This window comes from Carassius gibelio, chromosome B18 (assembly GCF_023724105.1).
Source record: "Carassius gibelio isolate Cgi1373 ecotype wild population from Czech Republic chromosome B18, carGib1.2-hapl.c, whole genome shotgun sequence".
In the NCBI taxonomy this organism is placed as follows: Eukaryota; Metazoa; Chordata; class Actinopteri; order Cypriniformes; family Cyprinidae; genus Carassius; species Carassius gibelio.
The window spans coordinates 18,290,224-18,316,584 of NC_068413.1; the positions used below are offsets into that span (position 1 = coordinate 18,290,224).

General features: G+C 39.1%; 1 protein-coding gene across 1 annotated transcript; it reads right to left on the minus strand.

The window, feature by feature from the left end:
* Positions 1 to 2,947: 2,947 nt before the first annotated feature.
* LOC127977523 (G protein-activated inward rectifier potassium channel 4-like) lies at positions 2,948 to 25,001 on the minus strand. Its single transcript, XM_052582422.1, has 4 exons — positions 24,825 to 25,001; positions 12,451 to 12,533; positions 10,198 to 11,074; positions 2,948 to 4,296 (listed from the first exon to the last, which is right to left on the minus strand). The coding sequence occupies exons 2-4, from the start codon at positions 12,511 to 12,513 to the stop codon at positions 3,947 to 3,949; spliced, it is 1,290 nt and encodes a 429-aa protein (XP_052438382.1). The 5' UTR covers positions 12,514 to 12,533; positions 24,825 to 25,001; the 3' UTR covers positions 2,948 to 3,946.
* Positions 25,002 to 26,361: the final 1,360 nt, after the last annotated feature.

Consider the following 26,361-nt stretch of genomic DNA (forward strand, 5'->3'; position numbering starts at 1 on the left):
TGTTTTTGATTCAATTTTTTTTTTTCATCACATTCTCATTAATGCACAGATGATCAGAGCATGATCCGTTTCTATATTAATAGACTGGAGGAAGTGAGGTCACGACTCTTCAGGGAGGACTGTGGTTGCTTTAAGGTGTGTGATTCATCTGAAGGAGTCTTGTTTTCTGTTCTCTATTCTAGACTCTCAAATAGACCGCAGCGTCTAAAATGTCTGGAGGACTGCTGAAGAAACTTTCTCTCAAAGTTTTCAAAGTGGGAGGGTTAGACTTGGGATTTGATCTAGGACTGTTGTGTAAGTCTAGCACATAATAGACTCATCTGATGACTTCCCAGACTCTCTATAATTAGACTTACTAGACTATACTGTAAGCTCTGATAGTACAGTATATCGAGAGATAATAACAACCAGATCCTGCTGAGAATAAAGTAAAAACTAAAACTAAAGGATAAACTCTATAAAATAGTTCTGTATCTACATCTGTATGGAATTATTATTATTATTATTTTCAAACCATGTTGAAAAAATGCATACATTAAATACACTGAAATGCATTAATGCAACTGCAGGTGGCTGAAAACAAAACACAACAACAAATGTAGCATATACAAAAAACTATTATAATAAAAGCATTATAAAACAATATTGACAAAACACTTCTTCTGTATTGAGATGTATATCTTAGTGTAATGTTTTGAAATTGCAAAAATGTAGGTTGGTTCAGTGCAGCAGTAGTTGATTGGATGTTGAAATGTGGGCGTGGCTTAACTTGGAGGCGGGTGTACATGAGCTTGCGGGGGCGTGGCTTAAGCAGACTACATAAATGAAGAAGTCCAGTGCAAGTCTGTCAGTTCACCAGAAGATCCAGTTAAAACATTTTGATTAAACATTACGAGGTCCAAATATTTTGAATTGGACTGTGAATTCAACACAACAAGATTTATATCATGCATTTAAAAAACAAACCAACAAACTGATGGGTTGAATTTTCATTTAATGCTATTGATGTCAAACATAGTTGTTATATAGTGCATTAACCAATTCATAAAAAAAGAAAAGAAAATATGTTACACAGTAAAGTGCAACAATTGTACACAATCTATGTCTTCTTTCATGGCATAATATAATTAAAATGTAAAAAGCTACTCACATATAGGCCTGTTAATTACACATACAGAGTAATTAAGGAAAATACATAACGCCTTCTTCATATGTGGCCAGAATCCGTCCCCGTTTCAATAATCATATTTTGAGTAATTGTGTCTCAATCTGACTTTAAATGAGGTCAACTACTGTTTGACTGTGAATGATTGTAAATGCATGTAATTCCAGGTGTAAGAAAGCCTAGACTCTCCAATGATCCCAGATATCACAGTCTTTCCACTCACAACCCATGCAGAATGACTGTGGCTGGCTGTCAGCGGTGGATTTCTCTCTCTTGCCAACTTCAATTCACACAAACAGTACTAACCATTCTGCTCTTTATGTGTCATCGCATCTCTTAACAGTGCATCACGTCTTCACAATGCTCTTTCTCTGCATTTAAATTCACTTTGTTTGCCTTGTTCAGAAGATAATATGTTACATGTTATCTAAAATAAGAATTGACATCGAAAGTATAATTTATTTATATAACGTTTGGATTATTGACACCCATTTTATAATCAATGCATATTATTGTTATTCATGTGTATTCACTATTCGTTTCTCATGACCAAATATGGTAATGGTTTAGGAATTGGGAATACCCTCGTCGCTGGTCACTAAAATTTGTTTAGAAACACTGAGAAGAGAAAGGAAGACCAGCTTGATCTTATGAGCAGTGAGGCATCCATGTACACAAATCCATATTGATCGTGTAAACATGTACTGTACATCCTGACACCACAGGACAGCATGTTTTCATATAAATATATACTTGTGAAAATAAGTGGACAGATGTATACGCTACGGTAGCCATGTCCAGAGTAGGAAAGTATAGGTTTGTTTGGTGAACATCACATCAGAAAACCAGGCCAATGTGTAGAGAAGTTCCAAAATGTAATTGGACATATTTTAATATGAGAAAAATACAATATAAAAATAAATGCAATTTATTATAGTCTGGTGGGTTTTATGCACTTAATTGTGTCTACACCAATGCACCTACACCTTTTACTGAAGGATTATACTTCTTTTTTGAGTTTCACAGGCAATGTCTTTGGTATAGTACAAAGCGGTGAGACATTGTGTTATTTTATACTGTAACCCATCTGGGATTTGAACCATTGCATATTGCTCTTATTGGTTTTATTAAACTGTTTTATTTGTTGTCAAGCAACTTTCATGGAGCATGAAGACAGATGATGAGGAATATGCCTTGTGAGCATCAGTTAAACTCAGAGGTATCATAAATTGATAGGTTTTCTTAAAGCAGTCAGCCGTGCTCAGGTGCATCCTCCTCAAAGGAACTTCTTGCACTTGCAAAAATCCACAAGTGATTAAATTAGAGAAATGTAGGTACTTTTTTGTGTCCCATTTTCTGCAGATAATTCATTTCTGCTCATATCTGAATAATGCATACATACCGTGGGCAGAAGGAGCACTGGCTGGTGACATATGGCTGGAACAAAGCGTATTGTTTAAGAACAAACTTGAGAACTACACCATTCAGAGCCAAACAGAAAACATATCTCAGCATCTGCTACTGAAATAAATAAATCACATCTTTCTTTAAAGTTTCAAATGTACATAGAACTCAAAATCTAGCATTGTGTTCAGTGACTTTTTTTGTTGGCTATTCAATGATTTACTTGTCTATAAATCATCATCATTTTTTTTTTTTTTTTTTTTATTTATCCACACACTTTGCTTCTTGCATTTGGCATTGCTATTTTGGGCATTTTAAGTCTACTCCCCATGTACAAAACACAAAACAAACCAACCAATCAACCAACAAACAACAGTATTCTCTTATAAGTTTCTTTATTTATTTTATTTATGTAAATATCCTGCATATAATATTATTCTGTGAAAATGACTTGTCATAGGTGAGTTTCCTCTAAAATGCGTCTTTAAAATACTGCACCATTGTCTCTGCTGTGAATGGAGCTCTCCTCTCACCTTAACCCAGAATTTAACTGTACAATATTTGTAGAAAGTGTTTGAGTTTTTGAAGTCTGCATGCCTTAGAAAATACCCTGTTTAGAAAGTGTATAGGACTTGCCTTAGGGTTCATGCTTTGAAACAGTTCTTCGGACCACTTGGAAATGGCCTCAAACTTGCACACAAATAAAATGTAATGAATACGAGTCCAGGAGCGTGGACCGGGCAAGATTGAACTTCACAGAGACAATGTATGTGCGATATTTCCATTTGTCGCTGTTATTTTAGTGCACTGCAGGTTTTCAAACCACTTCAGCGGTTGTGCTTTAGTCTGGTGCATTTTCCAGCTTCCATCTTGCATCAATTTCAAACACATGCACTTCGATATGATGGGGAAATTGATAATTATAATGCATAATTATAATGCAGATAAAACATACAATAGAATAGCTTAAAGAAACCAACGTTGCGGGCCTTCGCAGTGGTTAAACACGCAAGCGTTGTGTTCGGCTCCTATGAGTCTTTGCATTGGGATTCTATTAAAGCTGATTTGCTATGGTTAGATTAAGGGATCTGACCTCTGGGTCATACAGTATATGGCTACTAGTTTGTCCTTGAGGTACAGGGCGTTGACCGAGACCATGAAAACCTGCACAATAGAGTTTATAAAGCTAAAATATGTGTAGTATGCGTAGGTGTATAAATATATACGGATTCTCATCTGTTTGTGCGTCTAACCTCAATCTACACATCAGCTCGGCTCTCTAGAGGAATCGGGGGTCATATTGCATGGCTATTGCAAGGATATTTCTCCATGCGAGGGGGAGGAAGCTTGTCAGTCTCTTCAGACTGGGTCTTTGAGTCAATTCGGAGCAGGGTTCCCCTCCAAGCGGGTGGCAGAACCGTTGTTGGCCTCCGCAGGCTTCTCGCCGTCTTTCTCCCGCTCGTCCCGTGTGGTTTGGGTGGAGAAGGGGTCTGTGTGCTGCCTGAGGTCGGGGCTGAGGAGCGGCAGGTGAGGGAGGAGCGGACTCTCTTTTAATCGAGCGGACAGTTCTTTAGCGCTATAGGTTGGGGTGTTGGTCTCGTATATGTCGTGGAAGTTATTGTAGTCGACTTCGTAGAAGCCCTTTTCCAGAGAAAGCACCGGGGTGAAGCGGTAGCCCCACAGCACTTCCGAGTCCAGGTAGGAGCTGCGCGCTTGGCACGTCATGCCTGGATACATGGAGAACAATATGGGCACAGACACGCACACACATACAGTTATTTACACACACACACACACACACACACACACACACAGAAATGAGGGGAGAGAGGGAGACAAAGAAATAATTTATTAGGCTGCCAGTGTTTACAGTGTTGTACAGATCAGATGATACTGGAGTTATGGAGCTTATCAGTTTGTGAGCTGCATTTCACTGTATGCCTTCTATTATATATATATATATATATATATATATATATATATATATATATATAGAGAGAGAGAGAGAGAGAGAGAGAGAGAGAGAGAGAGAGAGAGAGAGAGAGAGACTTTGCTTGTTTATGCATATGCAAATAAGTAAGGTAAGTAACGGTAAGTAAGACTTGGATATATAAAATCTCAGTTTCCATGTCTTATTTTGCTGCATATTATTTGCATCTTCATAAATCAACTCAGTAAAGGTTTAGTAAATATTGATGTATATATATATATATATATATATATATATATATATATATATATATATATACTCGACAAAGACTGTGCATACAAAGGACATTCCAATAAATCAAGACTTCCAGAAATTCAATATATATAGAACATGATTCAATTATTAACACATTTTTCTGCATTGGTTGTTGTGTTCGGTTACAGTTTTCAGACTCTTAACCAATTGTGGGTTTTTGCCAAAGGGAAATGAATTTGTTTGTAAGGCTGAATGTTTTACATTTCCTTTTCTGAGTGGTTTTGGGTGTGTGACATTAAACAGCATGAGCTGGAAGCCAAAGGGATTACATTGATCAAACAGCATTTCTTTTTGTCTATTTGGTTCAGTGAGTAACTAAGCGTGTCTTCAGTTACAGTTATTTGAACACAGCGTGATACAAAATAGTTGCCACATGAATTCAAGCGGTCATGTAAACCTGTGTTAATATGCTGTGTGCTGCCCACTTCCATGTCCATCATGTCCAAACAGGATGCAATAATAAATACGTAAATAACCTCAAAATGATCATTATCTTTTCATGTGAGCAAATTATAGACATCCTCTGAAAGGATGAAATGAAATTCCCCAAATTTGTATGCATGTCTTGCAATGACAATTTACGTTTTACCCTGAAAGGGATCATGGAAACTCAAAATCATGCAGGAATTTAAGTGCAGACCTATAATTATGGAAAGGTCCTCGTCATTAATCACTGCATTCATGTTTTAGCAAAACATGCAGAATAATATGAGACTAAAATCTCATGCTTATAGGTATAATAGCCAGTGATGCCATATATTATAGATAAACCTGTAATCACAGATTATGGAGATTTACACTATTCCAGCATTTAAAGCCAACAGCATCACAGTCTACGTCAGTAGATAGCTGGTGCGTCATGGCCCAAAGTAAATGCTAATTACAAAAAGTTTCTGCAGTTCATAATATAGTTTTGCCTTGGTAGCAAAAAGTGGGCGACTCTTAAGAGATTATTTTTTGTTGATGTCAAAAGTCATGCGTCCAGTCTAACTAAAACAATAAGGCAGATGGTTAATATGGACAGGCTGAGCGATATCACACAAGTAGCCGTGCGAAATGGCTTTATATCAGCACAGCTGTGATTCAAAATAATCATTGTATCACTCCGCTTGCAGTATTTCTCACAGCAAGTGTCATGGCGAATGCCCCAATCCACTATAATTTTATATTTTTGTGTCAGAATGTAGTTTTAATAGTTTCAATTTTTTAAATTTTTTTTAGGGGACAATTAGATGTTTAGACTTCAAATACGGTTTGTTAATAAAGATAATGGTGGCCGATGTTGTTAATAAAACAATTATTATTTAAAAAATAATATTTATATAAATAATTGTACTATTTTATAAATTGCTTATTATTGAGAAATTATTGAGAAATTGTTTGTGATGGTGATTTTAGTAGCATTGTTCCACCATTAGATATTAGCGATAGTTTTTATGAGATAGTCAGCAATAGAGAATTTTATATTGAAAAACACTGAAACACTGTTGGAAACAAGCATGTTAATTTTACTTTAAACAACATCTTGTAAGACGCAGCCAAAAAAATGCACTGAGCACCACTTTCACTGGAAACCACAACAGGTAAAATATTGGATGACAAAGACATCACTTTCCTCAGTGGACATTTCGAGTAATGTTTATTCACACATATTAGCTAAAATGTACTTATAGTAAAAAATAAATTAATAAATAAAAAATTGTCCAAGTCCATTTTTGCTTACTTTTGTATAAACAAACTTGGTACAGTATTGGTTGACCCCTTGATGTGAAAATGGATCCTGAAGAAAAACCAATTGAAAGCCACTGATCTACATTGTAGCATTGATTGAAACTGAAATAAACGCTGAAATATGCTCTGAGAGTCTTTCTGACTCCCTCTGCTTTTGTGTCATGTTTTAGGTCAGAAACGGTGTGTGGGTTTGAGTGTAACACATTTAGCATTGCATTATACTCTCACTCTCTCTCTCTTTCTCTCTCTCCCTCTCTATCTCTCTGTCGCTCTCTCTCTCTCTTTTTGTATGTGTGAGTAAAAGAGAAAGACATGGAGAGGGTGTGTTGATCTCAATAACCTAGCAATGGCTAGTTTCATGCACTGATGCTTTTCAAATCTATAAATAAGGGCACAACACCTCAAGGCCAGGGGTTCCTAAGTCCATTTCTGGAGAACAGATGTGACACTGAAATCTGCTGACACATATGAGTACTATCATTTATCCTAGGATAAGAAGCACCATTATGGGAACTGCTGTGTTACTTACCATACAGGAAAACATTGCGCAATTCTCCCTTTCATTGTCAGTTTCATAAGTTAGCTTTAACATACTACAGTATGCATTATATGCGTGTTGAAATCTTTGTTTCACTGTGCATGGATCAGCACACTTCTAGCGCAGCAAACTAGAAGTAGAACTGAAAATCACTGCCTTCAGAGAATGCCAAAAAACTCTACAGCTTTGAGCATTAAATGGAAATCCAGCACTAAAAGTTAGTGTTAAAATTTAAACTGCTCAAGCACACATCAATAACCTTCAAATTGCCTCCACAATTCCTCTCTTAATCAACTCACCACCTCATAAAGTTGGCCTTTAAAAATCTATATTAGTTATAGAACATTAATTTGGAGCAAGTTCTTATGTATGGGTTTGAGACTCATTAATAGCAAAATGAATGCAAAGTTAATGGACGCTACTTAAAAACACAGATAAGCCTATCTTAATGCCACCGGACATATTTAGTAGATGCCATTAGTTATGAGCACTAAATGGGCTGCTGTGTTTCAGGCATTCATCATGTTGAGGAGGAAACTAGCAGGTTATTTTTCAATGATAGGGGTGCAGATCTTTGATCACTAACTCCAATTGATTTTAAATCCATATTCTTAGACATCTGTGACCTGCTTCTAAACGTTCAGTGTTAACTGTACTGCATAATAGCAAGTTTGGAATAACCAATCTGTAAGCAAATTTGTATTTTATAGACGTACAGTATTTCAGATTCACTTTGAGACTTGGATGAAAGTTTGATATGTGGTAAAATGGTCCGAAAAGTATTTGCATGTTTCTGAAAGAGTTATTTTTACAATCAGCATTTCATTGCAATGCATTTGCCTTCTCAGCAATTTGACTCCCATGGTTTGACTCCCATGCCAAAAAAGGCATTTTAGAAGGTAGCATAATCAAAGCGACTTTGCTTCAGAAGTGGCTGTGCTTTACAATTCTGCCTATGTAGTCAGATCGCTAGCAGAGTGGATCAAATACGTTTGCATGTCATGTTCTGCAGTGGGATGAACCTTTCATTTGGGAAAAGCTGTTGTTCTTGATTATATCACTCAAGATCAGGCATTTCAAAAATGAATGAACCTCTTATGTTGCAACAATTAAATGATGCAAATTGCATCTGATTAACCATCATCAGAGTCTCATCACGTTCATGCAAATTGCAAGTAGTACTCAAGAGACTTACCATAGAATTCTTCACCCTCAGTACTGGAAAATAATAGACTAGACCAATGTGGCTATCCATCATACCTGACACATGCCAGGGCTAAATTAAAACATTGCTATACTCTACAGATCAGACATCGGGTTGTTTGTGACCTTACTGCACTCATGACGTCTTTAGCACTCTACTGCATATCAAAAGGAAGCCATCATCCCTCATTAGCAAGTGGGAGTAGACTTCGATCTGAGAGAGGCCGGCAAGCCTATTTTTAGGTTTATCCAGGCCTGTTGCACCCTAATCTATACCTGGTCATGTGTCAGAGGCATAATTTACAAGGCTTTAGTAGATCAATGGCATCATAGCCCATAGCTATTGACATGTGCGTGCGTATGCATATCTCCACAGTGGAAAACATTTCAAAGTGATAGGAAGGTTGAGGAGACTGCTGATATGTCGTATGGCATCTAGAGCACAGAGCAAGGTTAGTGTAAGATTAAATTCTCTCCATTAGGTCCTTGGATGTTACAGTCAACAACAAATACTGTAGATGTTTGTGGAATTTCTAAATGTGCATTGTTTTTGCATTTTATGTGAAATAAAATTTCATCATATAATGCTTTTCACCTTTTCTTTGTTGAGTCCTCATTGGTATTCACTGCAAAACAAGCACAAAACAGGATGCCTTCACAGAGAAGCATGTATAATGAATTGGATTTAGATTAGCAGTGCAAGTTCTCTTTGGACAAACGGCCAATAAATAATTTAAATTGCAAATAATCACCTGAGATATTTGTTAAACCACGGGAAATGTTTTAGCCTGGGAATGAATCGGCAATTAGTGTAGACACTTTAGACAATGGAGACCTCTTTATTCCCTCAACAGCCCTGAAGGAGAATCCCAGAAGGAGATCTACTCGAATCAATATCGCACACAGTGTTTTGCAAGGTCAACCAAACATAATATATCTCGATAATCCATTCACTTTCATATATTCAGATCACATATTTGCTGCTGAAGCAGAGGTATCACACTAGTATCGGTTAAATCTGTACAGACAGTGCTCAAATGTATTTGCAGCTGATTATGTTAAGCAGACTATGACAATTTTTTTTAAAGATAATGGACTAAAAATTAGATGCAGATTGAACAAACTGTTACAGTAAATCAACATCAACAGCATTATTAATAATCAATTTGAATTCCACAACACCCTGGGCTCTCTGTTGTGTTATGGATTGTGTATTAGTCCAAATGTCTTGAGGTATAATACCAAAACTGTGCTTTCAAAGGCATTTTAAAAGCAGTTTTCTCATTGAACTGCCTGACCGTTATTGAGTTTCACTGACCTGAGAACTGGAACAATGTTAATTAAAATGAAGAGTGGAAAAATAAACTTTCTTTGCTCCAATAAGTTTTCCAAAGGATCCCCTCCAGCAGAGTGGAACATACCCGGAGTACTTTCATCACCTTTGACCTGTTTCCACAACTCCAGCCTGGACAGGTTTGCAAGGACATGGCTAACCAGACAACAAGAGGCTCTCAAACCCTCCTTGACTCATGTGTTTGAAAAATAGCCTTAGCATCATTTTTGAAACATTTATCTTCTTGTCAGTTCTTTAATGTTATTTTGTGAAGTCAGCATGCTTACTGAAGGGATGACTTAGCACTGTCAGCAAATGAATAATGTGTTGCAGTTTTGTATATTTAAATGACTGACCTCTAAGACTCTCGCTTGCTGAAAAAAATCATGGAAAATGCATTGAGGTCAACTGCTCTACAGAGCTTGGCAGTTAATGCGCAACTTGCTCCTTGAAGCCATTGCGAAAGACTGATAGTTTCTAGGGTTAATGCAAAGCTTCAAACTGTCATTTCTGACTCATGGAGTCTATGACACTTTTCAGGTCAACAGCTGAATTGTTTGATGTCAAGGAGAACATACCTGTAGCTTCGACCATGCCCTCCAAGATGACGACAATCTCAAACTCTTCCTTCTCCATCTGTGCCCGGGACATCTCCCAGAAGGGACTCTTCTCATTGATCTCGTGGGAGATAATGAGAGGTGATACCAGGAAGAGGCGATCGTCTCCTGTGTCAAAGCCAATGTTGATGTCCGTCTGGTTGAGCGGTATGAACTCGCCCTCCTTCGTCTGCTGAGAACGAATGAGCTTGGCACGGATTGACGCTTCCACAATGTGCGAATTCCGCAGGTCACCCACTCTGAACATCAGGCACATCTTGTTGTCCCTCACCGAGATTACGGCCTTGTGGGAGAACATCAGTGTCTCTGCTCGGTTCTTGGGCTGTGAGATCTTTACAAACATGCAGCCCACCATCATGGCATTTACAATGGACCCCAAGATGGCCTGCACCAGTAGAAGTATAATCCCTTCTGGGCACTTCTCCGTGATGACACGATAGCCATAGCCAATGGTGGTCTCGGTTTCAATGGAAAAGAGAAAAGCCGAGACAAAGCTGTTGAGGTTTTCAACACAAGGTGTCCAGCCCTCTTCATCTGCGTGTAGAAGATCTCCTCTAATTAGCGCAATAAGCCACCACAAAAACCCAAAGAAGAGCCAGTTGACCACATAGACCAAGGTGAAAATGAAGAAACTGAGGCGCCAACGTAAGTCAACCAGTGTTGTGAAGAGGTCACTGAGATAACGATAGGTCTCTTGAACGTTTCCGTGATGAACATTGCACTTGCCGTCTTTCTGGACATAGCGCTGGCGGGGTTTCTTAACAGGATCAGAGATGAGGTGGGTGCGATCCGTGGGGATTTGTGCTTCCCTCAGGTGCTTGGGGAGTTTCTTCACCTGCTGTAAGGAGGTAGAGAGATACGTAACAAATTCAGTTACAATATCAATGTGAGAGAAGCTCTGTTTTTTTAGATAAGGACTCAATTCAAAAATGATGATGATGATGATGATGATGATGACGATGATGATAAAATGGTCTACAGTATCAGCAAGTCTGAACCTGTAGACCTGTATTAAGCTTAGGGAGACTGCTAGAGAGGAATAAAACATGCAGGAAGTGATGTTTCCCACAGGTCCTCTGGTGTTGCAATCTAGTCCCATCTGCACCATTCAATATATTTCGCAAGCCAGATCAATAGCTTCCATCTGCCTCTTCTATCTCGTCACTAAGCTGCTGTACGCCAGACAATAACAGTGTGGATGGCACAGTTGGCAACATCAAGAAGAGGTACGTTTACACTGTTCCCTTCTAACAATGGAAGTACTCTGATATCTTTGCAACTGTTATGACATTGTCACAGTACGTCTCAGCATGTACAGGACATGCAGATTACTGCAACATAAGAGTACTGCTGACTTGTTTTTTTTTTCTCTATTGCTGTTTTTTCTCTCCCATGACTCTCTATCTTGGCCCTAGTCCATTTCTGATTCCTTGTTCTACACCAGCTCCATGGGACACTTTCCCCATTACTTTCCTCTTCCCCATGGGACACTGGCAAGCCCAGATAAGAACCTTTTCCCCCTTCCAAGTCCATAACACAGTGCCCTCCACATGAGACAAGGACACATTGGCACATTGTCTTTCCATTTGTGGAACGTGGTATCATGTTAAAGTGGTGGCAGTCAATTATAGGCAAGCCTTAAAGTGCTTATGAGAAACTGCAGCACAAGGATACCTCCTGTTGCGTATACACCTATACACCTCCCCCTATTTTATTTCAGTTAAAGCCAAATACTGGGCAAAAATTAAAACCAATTCTACAAAAAAACAAATATCCTCTTCTAGAGCCAATTTCCAGTATTTGGCAATTTCCTCATCATTCAAGTCACACTTAAGAAAAATGACACTATACAATGTCCTAGCAGTCAATGAGAATGTTCAGTAAGTAGAACACAAAAAGTGTTTGATTATTTAATTTTAATAATTTGATTATTGGTATTTAAATTTATAATTATTGTCTGAATTTAAGTAAATTGAGCACTTCACATCATCACCCACCGGTTTAGGGTTAGGTTCTTTTAGTTTTAACCTCCCACATTATGATTTATTTGAAGGCCTGAAGGCTTAAAATATATTATAAACATGACATAAATACAATAAAATACATTTCTCACTATTATTGTATATTCTAAATTCTCATGTTTAGATGGTCTATTCAGTGGTTACAGTAGATATTCTTTTACCAAAGTTGAAAGTGATAGTGGGGACTACTGACCTCTCTTGGAGTCACTCCTATCTCCATGTCGTGGTCCATGTGGACGCGAGAATCTCCTGCCATCCTCAGCTTCGACTGCAAACCTGAAATACAGAATACAGATAAATAACACAAAAGATAATAGCATAACCTAATTGCTCTTACTTACTGTATAGCAAATAACCATGCTATGATTAAAAAAAATATATATATATTTACTAATGAGCAGGGAAAACTACTGAGTGCACCTTTAATGCATGCTCATTCAATGAACCTTGGGATTGACCACTCTAAGCCTTGACCACTCTATTACCCTTATCCCATTCAGAGGGATAAATGTTATTGCATGGATTTATTGTGCCCTATAGGAATACTGAATGGTTTGTTTTAGCATTATCACTGTTTACAGATTCACACGAAGAAACAAGACACATTCAAAATCAGGGTTAATCTGACCCTCTCTCAATTAGGTGAGTAAACATATTTATCATGTCAAACACCATGGGGAAAGTGGTTGAACTATGCCTGTCTGAATTTCTAATGGGCAAACAGAAGAACTAAAGCTGACTGCTCAGGTTCTCACATTAAATAGAGTGTCATTTTAAATATGACTTGACATGACTTCGAGATGGAACAAGTCATACACACACAGACACCTTTGGGGGAAAATCTTCGATGGTTACTTGAAGGATTAAATCAAAGCTCACAGGGGAGATGTACTTTCTGAGTGTGCGGATTGAGTTTAATTTGTGCTTAAAACAGACTGGCAGTCTCAGCTGTTCCCTGCTCCCTAAAGACTAACTGCATCAGCACCATCACACCACAAAAGCTGCTGCTGCTGCTGTCTCCGTCATCCAGTCAAACTCTCCCTCAAACACACAGAAGAGATGCCAACCTGGGTGAGCACCTCTGCATTCTCCTCGCCGCCTCCGGCAGCTCACTATCTCCATTTTGACACATTTAGTGTTCACCTGTCAAATCTTTCGAGCCAGGCTATGAGCAGATAGGGCCTGAACAGAAAGTATTGCTGTAGCGTAGGCTATAGGTTTCAAAGCTTACTGAGCTGTCTTGCTGTTTACAGCATCCAAACTTAACTGGAACCTCATAAGCAGCCGATTTGGAAAGGTATAGTTAGGGCAGAAACTCTGTGTCAAACAAACAGCCTCAAGTCTGCTGTTAGCATACAATATGACGAGCATAAAATCAGAGACGCAAATATACTAGAAAATATACTGGAAATAGTCTATTTAAATTCAAATTGTAGCTAATTTATTGAACATTTCTGAATTTAGAAGAATGGCAATAAAGAGACTTTATCAACTCTTGACAAACTATATAAATTAGGTTTAAAAATACAATTAAATGTAAAAATAATGTAAAACTAAACATCGATGGTGCCTTATCAGGATCCCTGCATGCCCTTGATTTTGGAGCAGGGTTCAGGGCTTACTGTACCTATGTTTTGTTTCCATTAACGCGTCCTTGTTTTGGAAAACTGGATTTTGGTTAGTTTAACTTTCAGATGTTATGACATGCCGCATTAAGCAATGATTCAGCTCCAGATCCTGGTCACTCCCACACTGCACCTGTGCTCCTGTCGGTAATGTCACACAGCTTCATCTATGCTAATCGCTTACATAAGGTGCCTAATGAGAGTGAAAAACTCCCATGATCTCCAACAGACCATCTGCAGGTCATGCTAGCCATGTCCCCTGCCTAATTCTTCTGAATGCTGTTTAGGATAATAGCTTTCACACAAAAAATCTCAGATTCTTCTCTGAAAAATAGAGTGTGTAAAAGAAAGAGAGAGAAAACCAGAAAGAGAAAGTACAGCCTATTTAGTGGGATATTTTACAAACCCTCCACTGGCTTTTCCAAAAGAGACCTTAAAATAGGTATTGATCAGTGAGGAGAGTAAATCAATGTAGAGTAATCAGGTGAACTGATAAACCCCGGGAGTAAATTACCACAAGTGCTGGTGCATGTTTTCCTTCCATGCCTTGTAATGGCCACACACGATTTCAGCGCAGAGAAAATAACGCTCACGGAATGAAATAATCAGTGCCGTGTAGAACTAAACACACAAAACCTGGCACTGTGTTGGGCAACAGCTGATCTCTGATTAATTAATGCATCCTAGAAAGATTCCCTGTTGCAAAACAGCTAAACTCAATTTGTACTTGACAACAGTAGTGAAAATTTTACAGGAATTGGAGGCCGACCTCACTGGAGATTTGAGTCCTTTCTTTGACCCTCTTTCTTATTTGTCTAATTCCACTCTACTGCAGTGACATCACTCATCTCTATTTGCACGGCCCTGCTTGCGCGCAGATGGCACGTCAGAGCCTCCATCCACTCAGGAATACAATGTTGACTGACAGGTCTGCAGTGAAAGGGCACACTGACGTGACCCGCATCCGAGATGCACATGGAGAATACATCACAGACAGACAGCAGGCCTCTTCTGCCATTTCCACATTTTATGACAAAACGGTCCCTGTGCAATTCCATATGACTTTGATGGTTGCACGCCGGTGAGGTGAGCCGAGCCGAGCCAGAGGAGAGTCTGTTCCCTCATGCTTATCTTGCTGTTCTGAAGGGGTAACAAGCTTCTTATCAAGCTTTTAGAGTAGCATGCTTTTTGTGGTTTTGGAGTCTTGTTACAAGCCAGACAAGGGACAGAGAGAGAGAGAGAGAGAGAGAGAGAGAGAGAGAGAGAGAGAAGGAAGGAAGGAAGCTTGTATTCAATGATTCTTTTTTTTTTTTTTTTTTGGTTCCTTAACAGTTTTGTCAATGATTCTATCAATACCTCTGTGTAAGAAATGTTTGGAAATATAAATTATGCACTATAAATTGTGTAAATTATGCATTTACTTTTATTGACTTTTAGCAGCATAAATACGTACAAATATTGGCACCCTAACAATAAATAGGAACTGAATAAAGCTGAGACAAAAATGACAAATAATTTTACATTAAAACAATGGTAACATTTTATTAATTATAAAATAATAATAACAAGTATGGGCCTTAAGTACAGCACATTTGCGTGCTGTGCACTTACATATTTAATAATTTCAATAAAAAGAGCTGAATCACAAGTCATTGATTTGTGTATCTCTAAAAAGAACCAGTTCATATGAGCCAGAACCGACTGAATCATTTGTCTGGGAATCATACTTTCTGCATGATTCAGTAGTGGTAATCAGTCCCAGTATTCATATTCAGTGTGCGGTCTGAATTAATGGATCAATGCATGCATGACAATTGTTAACAGAACATAATTCTGGCACTATATATTTTAATGGTGGAGTTGGCGGGCGTTAAGTTTTTACATTAACCTGTGGCTGTCAGACTGCTTTAATTGCTCTGCAAAAATGCTGCTGCATAATTTATCGACATCAGCCTCCTTTGACAGTGAAAGGTGTTCTCTTTCCCGTGAGTAAGACACCACAGGCGTGCACTTGTCTCAATACTAATTAGTGTTCCAATGGTACGGTTTTGCTTGGAGGATTCGGCTGCCGTCGGAGTTCCTCGCTCATGCTCTCCCCCAAACATCATTGCTTCTTAGAGCAGATCAGCTCGGCGATCAGAGAAACACTTCATTTACTAGACCTGCAGATTTCTCAGCAGACTGCAGAGCTGTTAAACCCCCCCACCCCTAAACAAATAGCTGGTTTATCGCAAAGAGAGACATTTCCTGCAATGTCTGGGGAATGACCCACGTGTTTTGTCAACACACTGCAGTACCAGCGATGTCCAACAACTCTATCTACTCAAACACACTGGAGAGTAATGACTGGTGGGGGAGGAATACAGCTCACGCTGCAGCAATGCATTTTACTACTCAGATACGAGTCCATTCATCCATGTCCTGCAGTCAGGGTCGCGGTTTTCGCTCTCTTCCCTTTTTCTTTTGTAGGAGTAAGCGATTCTGAAGAGTCATCAAAACAAACTGAACAAGCCAGACTTTTGAATGGAGAAGACATACTGTAGTAGAATGCTTTCTCTGTAGACTTCACTCCTTAGCATTTCTGCTCACAGCCAATGCAGCATTCACTGCTGCCTACACTCTAAACAAGGACTTATGTAGAAGCTGAAAGTTTGCAAATAAATAGTTTGTTTGGAATGCCCTGCAACATCATGCATCATGAATTTATAATAAACTGTATGTGTCTTTTTTATAGATGGCACTGTTTTTACAGAGCCTTAAACTAACATTTTGCCACACCGGCCAATGGCTTCAGAAATTTACCAGCCATATTGCTATCCATGAAACTGCTTGTGCATTATTTGAATAATAAAAAAGTATGTGTACTAACATGTACTTATAGTGTAGGCCTACTTGCAGTGTATTTATCTAAGAAAGTTCTGGTAATACAAGGTAACTACATGGGGTAGGGTTAGGTTTAGGGGTAGGTTCAGGGTTAGTACCTAGTTGTTACATAGTTATTGTAATTACTATAATAAGTACATCGTATGTACATGAGGAACAGGACTGTAAAATAAAGTGCTACCAATATATCAATCTAGATTATTATCATTACTTACTGGGCAACTGTCATGTAACACTGTTTCATCTCTCCTAGTCAATACTGATCTTTACCCACATTTGGCACTTGGGGAGCATACTTTTTCAGCCCTGGTTTTACACCTGTGGACAACTGCAAAAAGCATACCTGGAAATAATTAAGCTGAATGAAAATCTGGACACATCACCCACTCTCACCACATTTATTTTAACTAAATTTGGTGTGCGATGCTTGAGGGGTAAGTTTCCCTCTGCACTCCCTATGAAATACTAACCTACACTCTTTACTGATGCCGTTTGCATATGCACTGTACATATACACTTTCTACTTAAAGGTATAGCTCAGCAAAGGATGTGAAAGCTGACATAATTTACTCTTCCTCATGTCCTTCAAAACCAACATGATTAACTTTATTCTGCTTAACATAAAATGAAAGATTTTGAAGGCAGTTTTTCCATGTAATTACCATGAAGGGGAACTGAAGCTGTCAAGCTTTAAAAGGGTGCCATGACAGTATTATAAAAGTTGCCCAATTAACATGTGTGCTGCAAGTTTACATAAGAACAATAGATAAGTGTATGTGGATGAGACTAATGGCTTTACTAAACAGGGCAAATTAGTGTGAAAGCGCAATTCCAAAACAGTGCCGATGGGCATGGAAATTTTTGCGTGTGATTTACTCACAACACAGATGCAACATCTCATTTCCATTACGATCAACGCTATTTACCAAGCGTAGTGCAAATTAGTTTCAAAATATGTTCGGATTCGGATAATGTGTTCTTCTGGCATATAAATTAATATGCATGCAAAAAATCTTCTTGTTCTACCAGGCACTCTGTTCTCTGAGGTGCCTCCTCTTAGCAACAACAATTAAAGTCATTTCAAATGCAAAATAGTGGAAGACATGCTTTTTTGGTGTGTTAAATAATGCCTTAAATACCAGTGATTTGATGAGTGGAAACGTTAGTACAATTATTAATCGTAATGCTCTCATAAATTCTGTGTCTGAAAGGGAAACTCCTAGAAATGCATATTAAATAAAGTCAGGTGCAATAATTTTCAGTGCTAATTTTACTGTACTGCATGTTTTTAGTAAATCTTGACAGTACTATTTTAACGCCAAAACATGGTTTGCGCTGACACAAGCTGTCAGTAAATCTGGTCCTAAGTCATTATTTAGTGCAAAATATAGTACACAAGCCAGGGACAACTTTTGTGATACTCTTGCACCCTTGTGAAGTTTGACAGCAATTAAATCACAATATATGAAGTTTGAATAAATGAATTGAACCTGAAACAGAAAAACTAACATTATTTAGTTTGTTTACCTGTGTATCTTGTTACCATTAATGGAAATCAGAGAACCGCAAACATTCAGTTAAAGTATTAGGGGTCTACTTCTGAGAGTTTGGAACATACAGTACCCTCCGTTTGGACACTTCATCCACTTCTCCAGTGCGAGTGAGAATGTGTGCAGACGTGCATGCAATCACAGTGGAGAGAGCTGTATCTGAAACTGTTATGACACTTTGAGGTTAGTCAGGGCAAATGAGTTAAAATGCCCCTGGAACGAACAGCATAGAGCGCGGCTCGCTGCCAGCCCTGCATTCACTCGCCTGCGTGTGTGTTCAGGCGTGGAGGTGTGTATGAGCGTCCCTATCGCTCTGAATGACACCGAGCCTTCAAGCAGACATCCTGTCCACACTAAGGACAATTAGCCTAATGAAAGCAGTGCGTCTCGTCCTATCAGTGACAGGAATAGCAGCGGCTGAAACTAAGCCGGCCGCTGTCTTTGGAGCGCTGGCGCCGTGTCAGCGACCTTCCTCGCAGGCCTACACCAACACAAGTGATGCTTCAGGAAGTTCAGATGGATGGCCAAATCACACCCACTCCAGAAGGCTTTACAGGGTGTGTGTGTGAATGCATACATCCCTGGTCCAGTGACACTCACTCAAGAGCGCTAACAAGGCCGTGCACTCTAGGCGCTCCTTACTGGATGTGTGTGTGTGTGTGTGTTTGCGGGGGGTGGGTTGTGTTAAGTAGAGAACAGGCTCTTCGACACTCTCGCCTGTGTTTATCAGATGGACTGTCAGCTCCCTGAAGTGATTTGCAGCATCGAGTCTGCCAAAGCGAGCGCCGCGTCAAACTGCCCTAATTAGCATTCTGGAATCACTGAATCACCGCCTCAACATGACCACTTAAAACACCTTAAGTCGGGGGTCTGTCAATAAAGCAGAGCACAAATGGAAAATACTAAATCCTTTTTCTTTGGGGTACACTTATAATCCAGTGATAATGGACTCCGATCTCTGGGGAATCGCTGGGAAATAATCAAAATGTCAGCACACGGGAGATGATGATGATTGGCGCTGGAGAATTCAGCACGTTCACTTGCAGGCAGATCTTCCTGAAGACAGGCCATCTGTTCTGCACAAACACACTGAAAATCTGAGTTCACTATAGGGGAAATTAAAACGCTTATTCTCTAAACTGAGCAAGGATGTCTGAGATACCTACAAGATGCCGTCCATTTGCATTTTCATTCATGGGTCAACAACAAATGAGCAAAAAATAGACTTTACACTAATGTTCAGTTTGTTTACATTGGCCAACTACAATAGTTAGCATGAACTAACAGTGAAAGATAGTTGCATTAACCAACATCAGAGAACCATAAACCTGCGAATGTGTTGTTAAATTACTGAAATATTAAATTAATGATTCATTCGTTTACTACTATTAATAATTTAGGAATTCACACAATGGGAAATTTGTGTGAAAGCAAAAGATTTCCTCACACATATTTCACAACGGGTTCAAGTTTGTCACAGGATTTTGCTGCGTTGACCAACATAAATCTGCTTAGATGGAAAGTTAATTTTTGAATACTGGGTAACATAAAGTATATCTCTAGCAGTGCTGGGAAGGTTGCTCTTCTGTCTTTGAAAGCATCACAGAACAAAAGTCTGACATTTCTACTTCTGCAGCAGTGATCTGAGTATATAGTGCTCCATCAATCTGACATTGACCACTTTCTTGACTTCTGAATGACAGATGCACACTCTCACACACATACACTACAGTTTTACACATTTCTTGTCTCTTTGCTGAACAGCCAAAGACATCCTATTTATTGCAGTGACTAGATGCTACCAAAACAAAGCAGCTGAAAAACGTCCGACCGTTTTTTTTTTTTGCAATATTTCTCCAAGCAAATTCTTTCATGCTTATAAATCAATACAAGCTATATTTAGCAAAGGCGCGAGCTTGTTTCCTCTCAGATAAACATCAGATGTTCTCTGATTTGTTTGCATAAGTGTGCCGGTGGCATTGTGTGTATGCATTTCAATGCAAAAGTAAGGCCTGAATGTAACTACAAATCTGCCATCTAGCCACACCTCTCGTTCCTTCATCTTCCCTTTTATTATCAGTTTATTATCAGGCTTTTATTGCACACTGTCAGTTTGACACAGACACCGTCACACACGGCCTGTAAGGCCTGCTGTGTTTATGAGGCAGGAGGTGAAGGAACGGTTCTCCGCTGCAGCGTGTGTTTTACGAGTGCTGGTTTAAAGCATGTGGCAGTATTACTTCCCTCTGTGTGGCTGGGGTAAGCTATATATGTCACAGAACGGTGGCCGCGTAAAAAGAAGATCTACATTCAAATGTGATGCTGTTTGAGAATTACCATAACTCAGAGATTCAGTGCTGAGCTCTTCACATCCTTAGACTCACAAATGATTTGTTTCTATGGCAACACTGGTAACACCGAAAGGCTTCGAAATACCTAATCACTCAATTAATTCTCTGTAAATGAATACCTTGATATTCCATTGTGAAATATTAAAGAGCAAACAAAGTGTACGAGCAGTGGTTATAATAGCTTTAGCCGCTGGAGCTGCTGTCGTTTGGGTGTTTCACACACACATCCAAGTTGAAGTGTCTGATAAAGATGTGCATGGTTACCCTCTGGTCCTCTTTGGTCATTTTTGATCGTAGAATTTTATATTTCGAAATTTAAAAAATCGTAGCTTCATTGGAGTGAGATGACCCTTGGTGACTTTTGTCACATTAGCAATACGAACAAACAAAAAAAAAAAAATCACGGACATGATTTGGAAATGTTAAAGAGTCCAAAAAAAAACAAAAAAAAAAGTCACACTTACCTTCTTCGTGGTCAAAGATGACCGACATAGGAAATGAATGGGAAGTACGATAAAATGTGAACTCATTGAATCTTTTGGTTGTACAAACTACAAATTAGCCACTGGTCAGGAAAAAAGTGTGCAGCAATCAAGGGGCGACGAAAAAATACAAAAGGGGCTCTCTCTCTCTCTCTCACACACACACACACACACACACAGAAATGAACCGGTAAGACTGCAACATTAACATTTATTGAAGTACATTGAATAAAATATGAATTAATTACAAAATGTTTGTATAGTGTTTTGAATGATCACTTTTCATTGATTATTTTGTTAGATTTTTTTATATAAAATACTGAGTAACAAAAATGCTTTCTATGTGTTCCCTTTCTAACAAGATTTTAATGTTTGACTGTAATCATAATGTAAAACCTGATACTTATCTAACCAAAAATATCTAAACCTTGACAAAAAGTAATCTTTTAGAATGTCTAGATATTGATCTAAATGCAAAACCTAAAAAAAATGGAGAAATAAGGTCTAAAAAAACTCAAAACTCAAAAACTCGAATCAAAAATCCTCTGTATATATCTACTAAGGTGCTAATACACAAGGTTGCGCAACATTACACAAGTTTTTATTTTTTAATGCCTCCAAATTGCCCAATTCTCACATAAAAAATATTTTAAATGTTTTCACTCTATTTTAATGTGAAATAGTGCATTTATTAAAAAATAGTAAATAAATAAATAGATTAAAAAAAAATATTTATTAATTCTAATGGAGAAAATTGTTCATTAAAATTTTATAAATATCGCATAGTATCATAAAATTCCCTAAAAATCATAAATAATAATCAAAAAATATTATTGAACAAAAATATTACATTGGTTTTCCTGAAGGAAAAAAAAGTAACATTTCAAGGCTTCGGTCACTTTTGACCACGGAGAAGGTAAGTGTGACTCCCAAACGAAGAGGGCCACTATCCATATACTCGTTATTTCTGTAAATGTATTTGAACTTAGGAAAGCTGTTGTTTAGGTGTTATATATAATTTTATTTAGTAAAGTCTTAAAAATCGAGTTCCTGTCATTTGGTTCCTGGTTTCTTTTGCTTGTGTTCTAGTCTTGTCATTGGTTTATTTGTCTTCAGAAGTCTGAAGTCTCGTCTTGTGATTGGTACATGTTGAATAGTCTTGTTAGTTTATATACTGTATAATATACTAAATTTATAGTATTTTTTTTTTATTTATTTTTTTTATCTTCAATATTAATGTCCAGCCTTTTAATCTTTGTAATATCTCATTAACAATGGGTAGTTCCTCAATGACATCATCTTTCAGGAAGTGATATCAGCTGATGGGAGAACAACAGAATAAGCATTAGTAAGCACAATGAATTATGAATTTGGTTATTTATAGTGGTATTAGTAGGTTTAGCTGCAAAATAAAAACAAAAAACGAATGTAAAAAAGTGTGAAGTATACATCATCACATGAATGACCCAGCACAAGATCATAATCTCAGACCTGTCCTTTAAACCGCTAGGCACATACTTTCACCGCATACAAATCAATGCAGCAGGAAATGAAATTCCTCTCCAACCGCAGCTGACATGACAATACTATAAATGTATTAGACTGAAGTTTTATGTAATTACAACCAAGCAGATGGATCACGCTCGAGGACTTTTCTGTTTGGATCTTACCTATCACAAATGGATCATGCACTTCGGGAGCAAATGAGGTGCAACTTACTTCCATCTGATGCACATCCAAACACGCACATCCACGCAAACACAGTTATGTGTGCACATCTCACAAAATCTATTTCTTCAAAGGTAACCCACTATCAAATTAGGTGAGGGGAGATTAACTAATCATTGAGTTTTCAGAAACCGTTTGCCTACAGAATTATTGCTTGTGTCAAATAATGACTTCAGAGAAGTGTATTTCTGCTGCACAACCAGCGTAAGTGTTAGCTCACCCAATCATTTAAATGCTGTCATCATGTCAACCTTTTGTCATTCCAGAATCCAAATACATACATGAACTCATTTATTTTATGGAACACCAGCTGAAGACTGTACTAGTCGCTCTTGTCCATGCAATCACAATGATTCAAGCTTCAAAAGAACACAAAAGCATAATAGAAACAGTTCATATGACACGTGTTCGATGTTCTGAAGCCATACAATAATTCTGTGTAAGGAACAAAATATAATTTAATTCCACATGAATTGTAATTGTATTGTCAATTGCAGAAACAGCCTTCTAAATTTCTCCTTTTATATTCCATGGATGAATTAATGTTTGAGGGAGAAAATAATTAGCATTTTGGCTAAAGGATCCTTTTAGTAAATCACAATGATTCGTAATTTCTGTTGCTCCATGTGATAGAATTGACAGTAAGTAATTGAGAAAGGCCTTTGGTGTGACGCAGCTGTTTTGCTCAGAGTTAAGGGAATTGTCATGAAGTTAATGAGGTCAAAGGTCACTTCATCAGAATCAACTGTGCCATGCCGACCAAAGAATTTAATGATGTGTCTATTCTGATAAAGACTGACAATTCTGCAAATGGATTAGGCTGAACACTTCTTATGTTTGCCTGCATTTAGATGCTTATGTGTGTGTGTGTGTGTGTGCGTGTGTGTGGGTCAGGCTTTGCCTGTATTGTAGGGAACAAATATCCCCACAAGGATTGCAAAACCTGAAATCACCTCTATTGTGAGCAACAGCCAATGATCACCACAAGGAAAACAGCTTAATAAACATACTCCATAATATATCTGAGGGAATATCTAAAAGGCTGAGAGTTTATGTTAAGCACAGGGTTAGAGGATGCACAATATCATTGCCTCAGTATTATGACAGCATTTGCATAATGTTGTGTTTTAGTGGCAACTGCATGTATATTTAAACATGACATGACTGTAGGGAATGCAAAACCGAACAGCACATTTCTCACATTTGCTATTACGTATGCAAGCTGCAAGCAAACTCTATGAAAAATTCACAATCTCACACTCATTCCTTCTCCTAGAAACAACGATCGAGCTGGCTTTTATTATCTCTCTCTTTATTGAGCAGCCGCTGCTTTGTTCCCTGCTTTTCAGCACGGAGTTATCTGGAGACTCAAAGTGTGACAGGACCAGAGAGGCTAGGAGGAGGAAAATCTCTCTCTATGTGAGCAGATTGTAGTGGCAGCCCCAGGCGAGAGAACTAATACCCCTATAACGAAGAATCTGAGAAAATCGATACGACTGCCATCAACACCAGTGACTTTCCTCTCTGAAAGTGTGCAGCCAAAACCATTCAGTTCCTGCAAACGCATCTCCACGTGAAACAATTTGCAAACTCTCTCTTGCACACATGTGCATGCACACAAATGCAACCGGCAGGCTCGTGAAACTCCTGCAATGCACTAAAACACGTGTGCCCAGGAAAGCTGTCAAAAATGCCACCTTACATGCTGGAAAGCATTTTAGATCTATGGAATCCTTGACAAGGAGCAGACACTTGCCGTCTCAATGGGACAGGGGTCACCTATTGGGTAATCTTGCGATCCCCGCCAGCTCTCTGTCCTTCTCAGCATGCTCCTTCTCAAGAGGGATGGATGATATTAAGACCCATTCAATAGTGACCGCGTGACACAATCGCACTCAGCCGGGTAACGGATATTCTAGCCCCCGTTCGTCCCTCTCTTCTGACTTACCTTCATTCGAGCGCAGAGGTAGCTGTGCAGTGTCAAGGGAAGCATGTTAGGGCAGCTGCGCTCAGTTCTGACTCCAGCTCTGATGTGCTCATCTCAGCTGCCTCACTGACTTTGTTCACGCAGCACTCCACCACTTCCTTACCTCGCTCTCCTGGAGGATGCGAGCGAGTGAGAGAAAGAGAGAGGGAGGGATGTGAAAGCGAGCATGAGAGGATGTTTCCTCCCCCACAGCCCCCTGCTCCTCTGTCTCCCCTCACAGGATTTGTCCTTTCCGTACTTGCGTGTGCGTGGAAGCATCCTAGCGCACGACGGGTTGGATTCTGCGGGCTGAGGTCTACGCAACTGCGTAAAAAGACTCGACGAGAGAGAGAAAGAATCCTACTAGACGTACCGGATAATCAATTTCTCTCATTTTTTAGCTAAAGAACAGCCTGAGGGTGAGATACACCACAGTGCAGTAGGAAATCTGGAAGATATTGTGCATACATAAGCAGAGAGGAGGCACGGGGGGCTGAGCAAGATAAAGTTGGACATTTGCTTGTCGCCCCTCTGCAAGGTCGTTTTTACGGTGAGCAGTTGTTTCGGGAGCACTATATCAAGGTTAAACACGTGGCCATCTACCCACACACTTCCAGCATGCGAATAAACTCTGATTTATGACTTTGCAGTCTCCCCACACGCAGACGCACAAGTCGTAATACACATTATCTGCCCAACAGCAGTAGATTCTGCGACTTCTATTGGATCTGTTGACTCCCAGCCCACGTGTCAGTGTAGGCACGATATGGGATTGAGTTTTGGGTCACACATAGGATTCATATCAGTTAATTGTTCCCTGTCAGATTCATACAGGCTAATTCAGATAGGGTTGACATGGAAACTGTGGACAAACCCATTTAGGGCCCAAACCTTAAGCCCAAATTGTGCCTACTTTGAACCCACCATGAAATGTTGGCTGGGAATGATCAAACCAACAAGTCCAGTATTAGATCATGGTTGGAGTTGGCATGAAGAAGAGGGGAAGTTGTGGCCTAGTGGTAAGAGAGTTTGACTCCTTAACCCTTAACCGACTCCTTAGGTTTGTGGGTTCAAATCTCGGGCTGGCAATAACATGATTGAGGTGCCCTTGAGCAAGGCATTGAACCCCCAACTGCTCCCCAGGTGCCGCAGCATTAATGGCTGCCCACTGCTCCAGGTGTGTGTTCACTGCTCTGTGTGTGTGCACTTTGGATGGGTTAAATGCAGAGCACGAATTCTGAGTATGGGTCACCATACTTGGCTGAATGTCACGTCACTTTCAAGAATGGTGCAGGCAGCCTCGAAACGTATGCGTTGGCCCCCTCTTGACTTATCATATATCCACCCTTGAGAAGGAGCATGCTGAGAGAAATTGTGGAGACCACATGATTACCCCATTGGAAACCCCTGTTCAACTGTGATGACAAGCATCTGCTCCTTATCCAAAATGTCATGGATCTAAAATGCCTTCCTACATGCAAATAAAATCTGATTTATGACTCTGCAGTCTCCCACACAC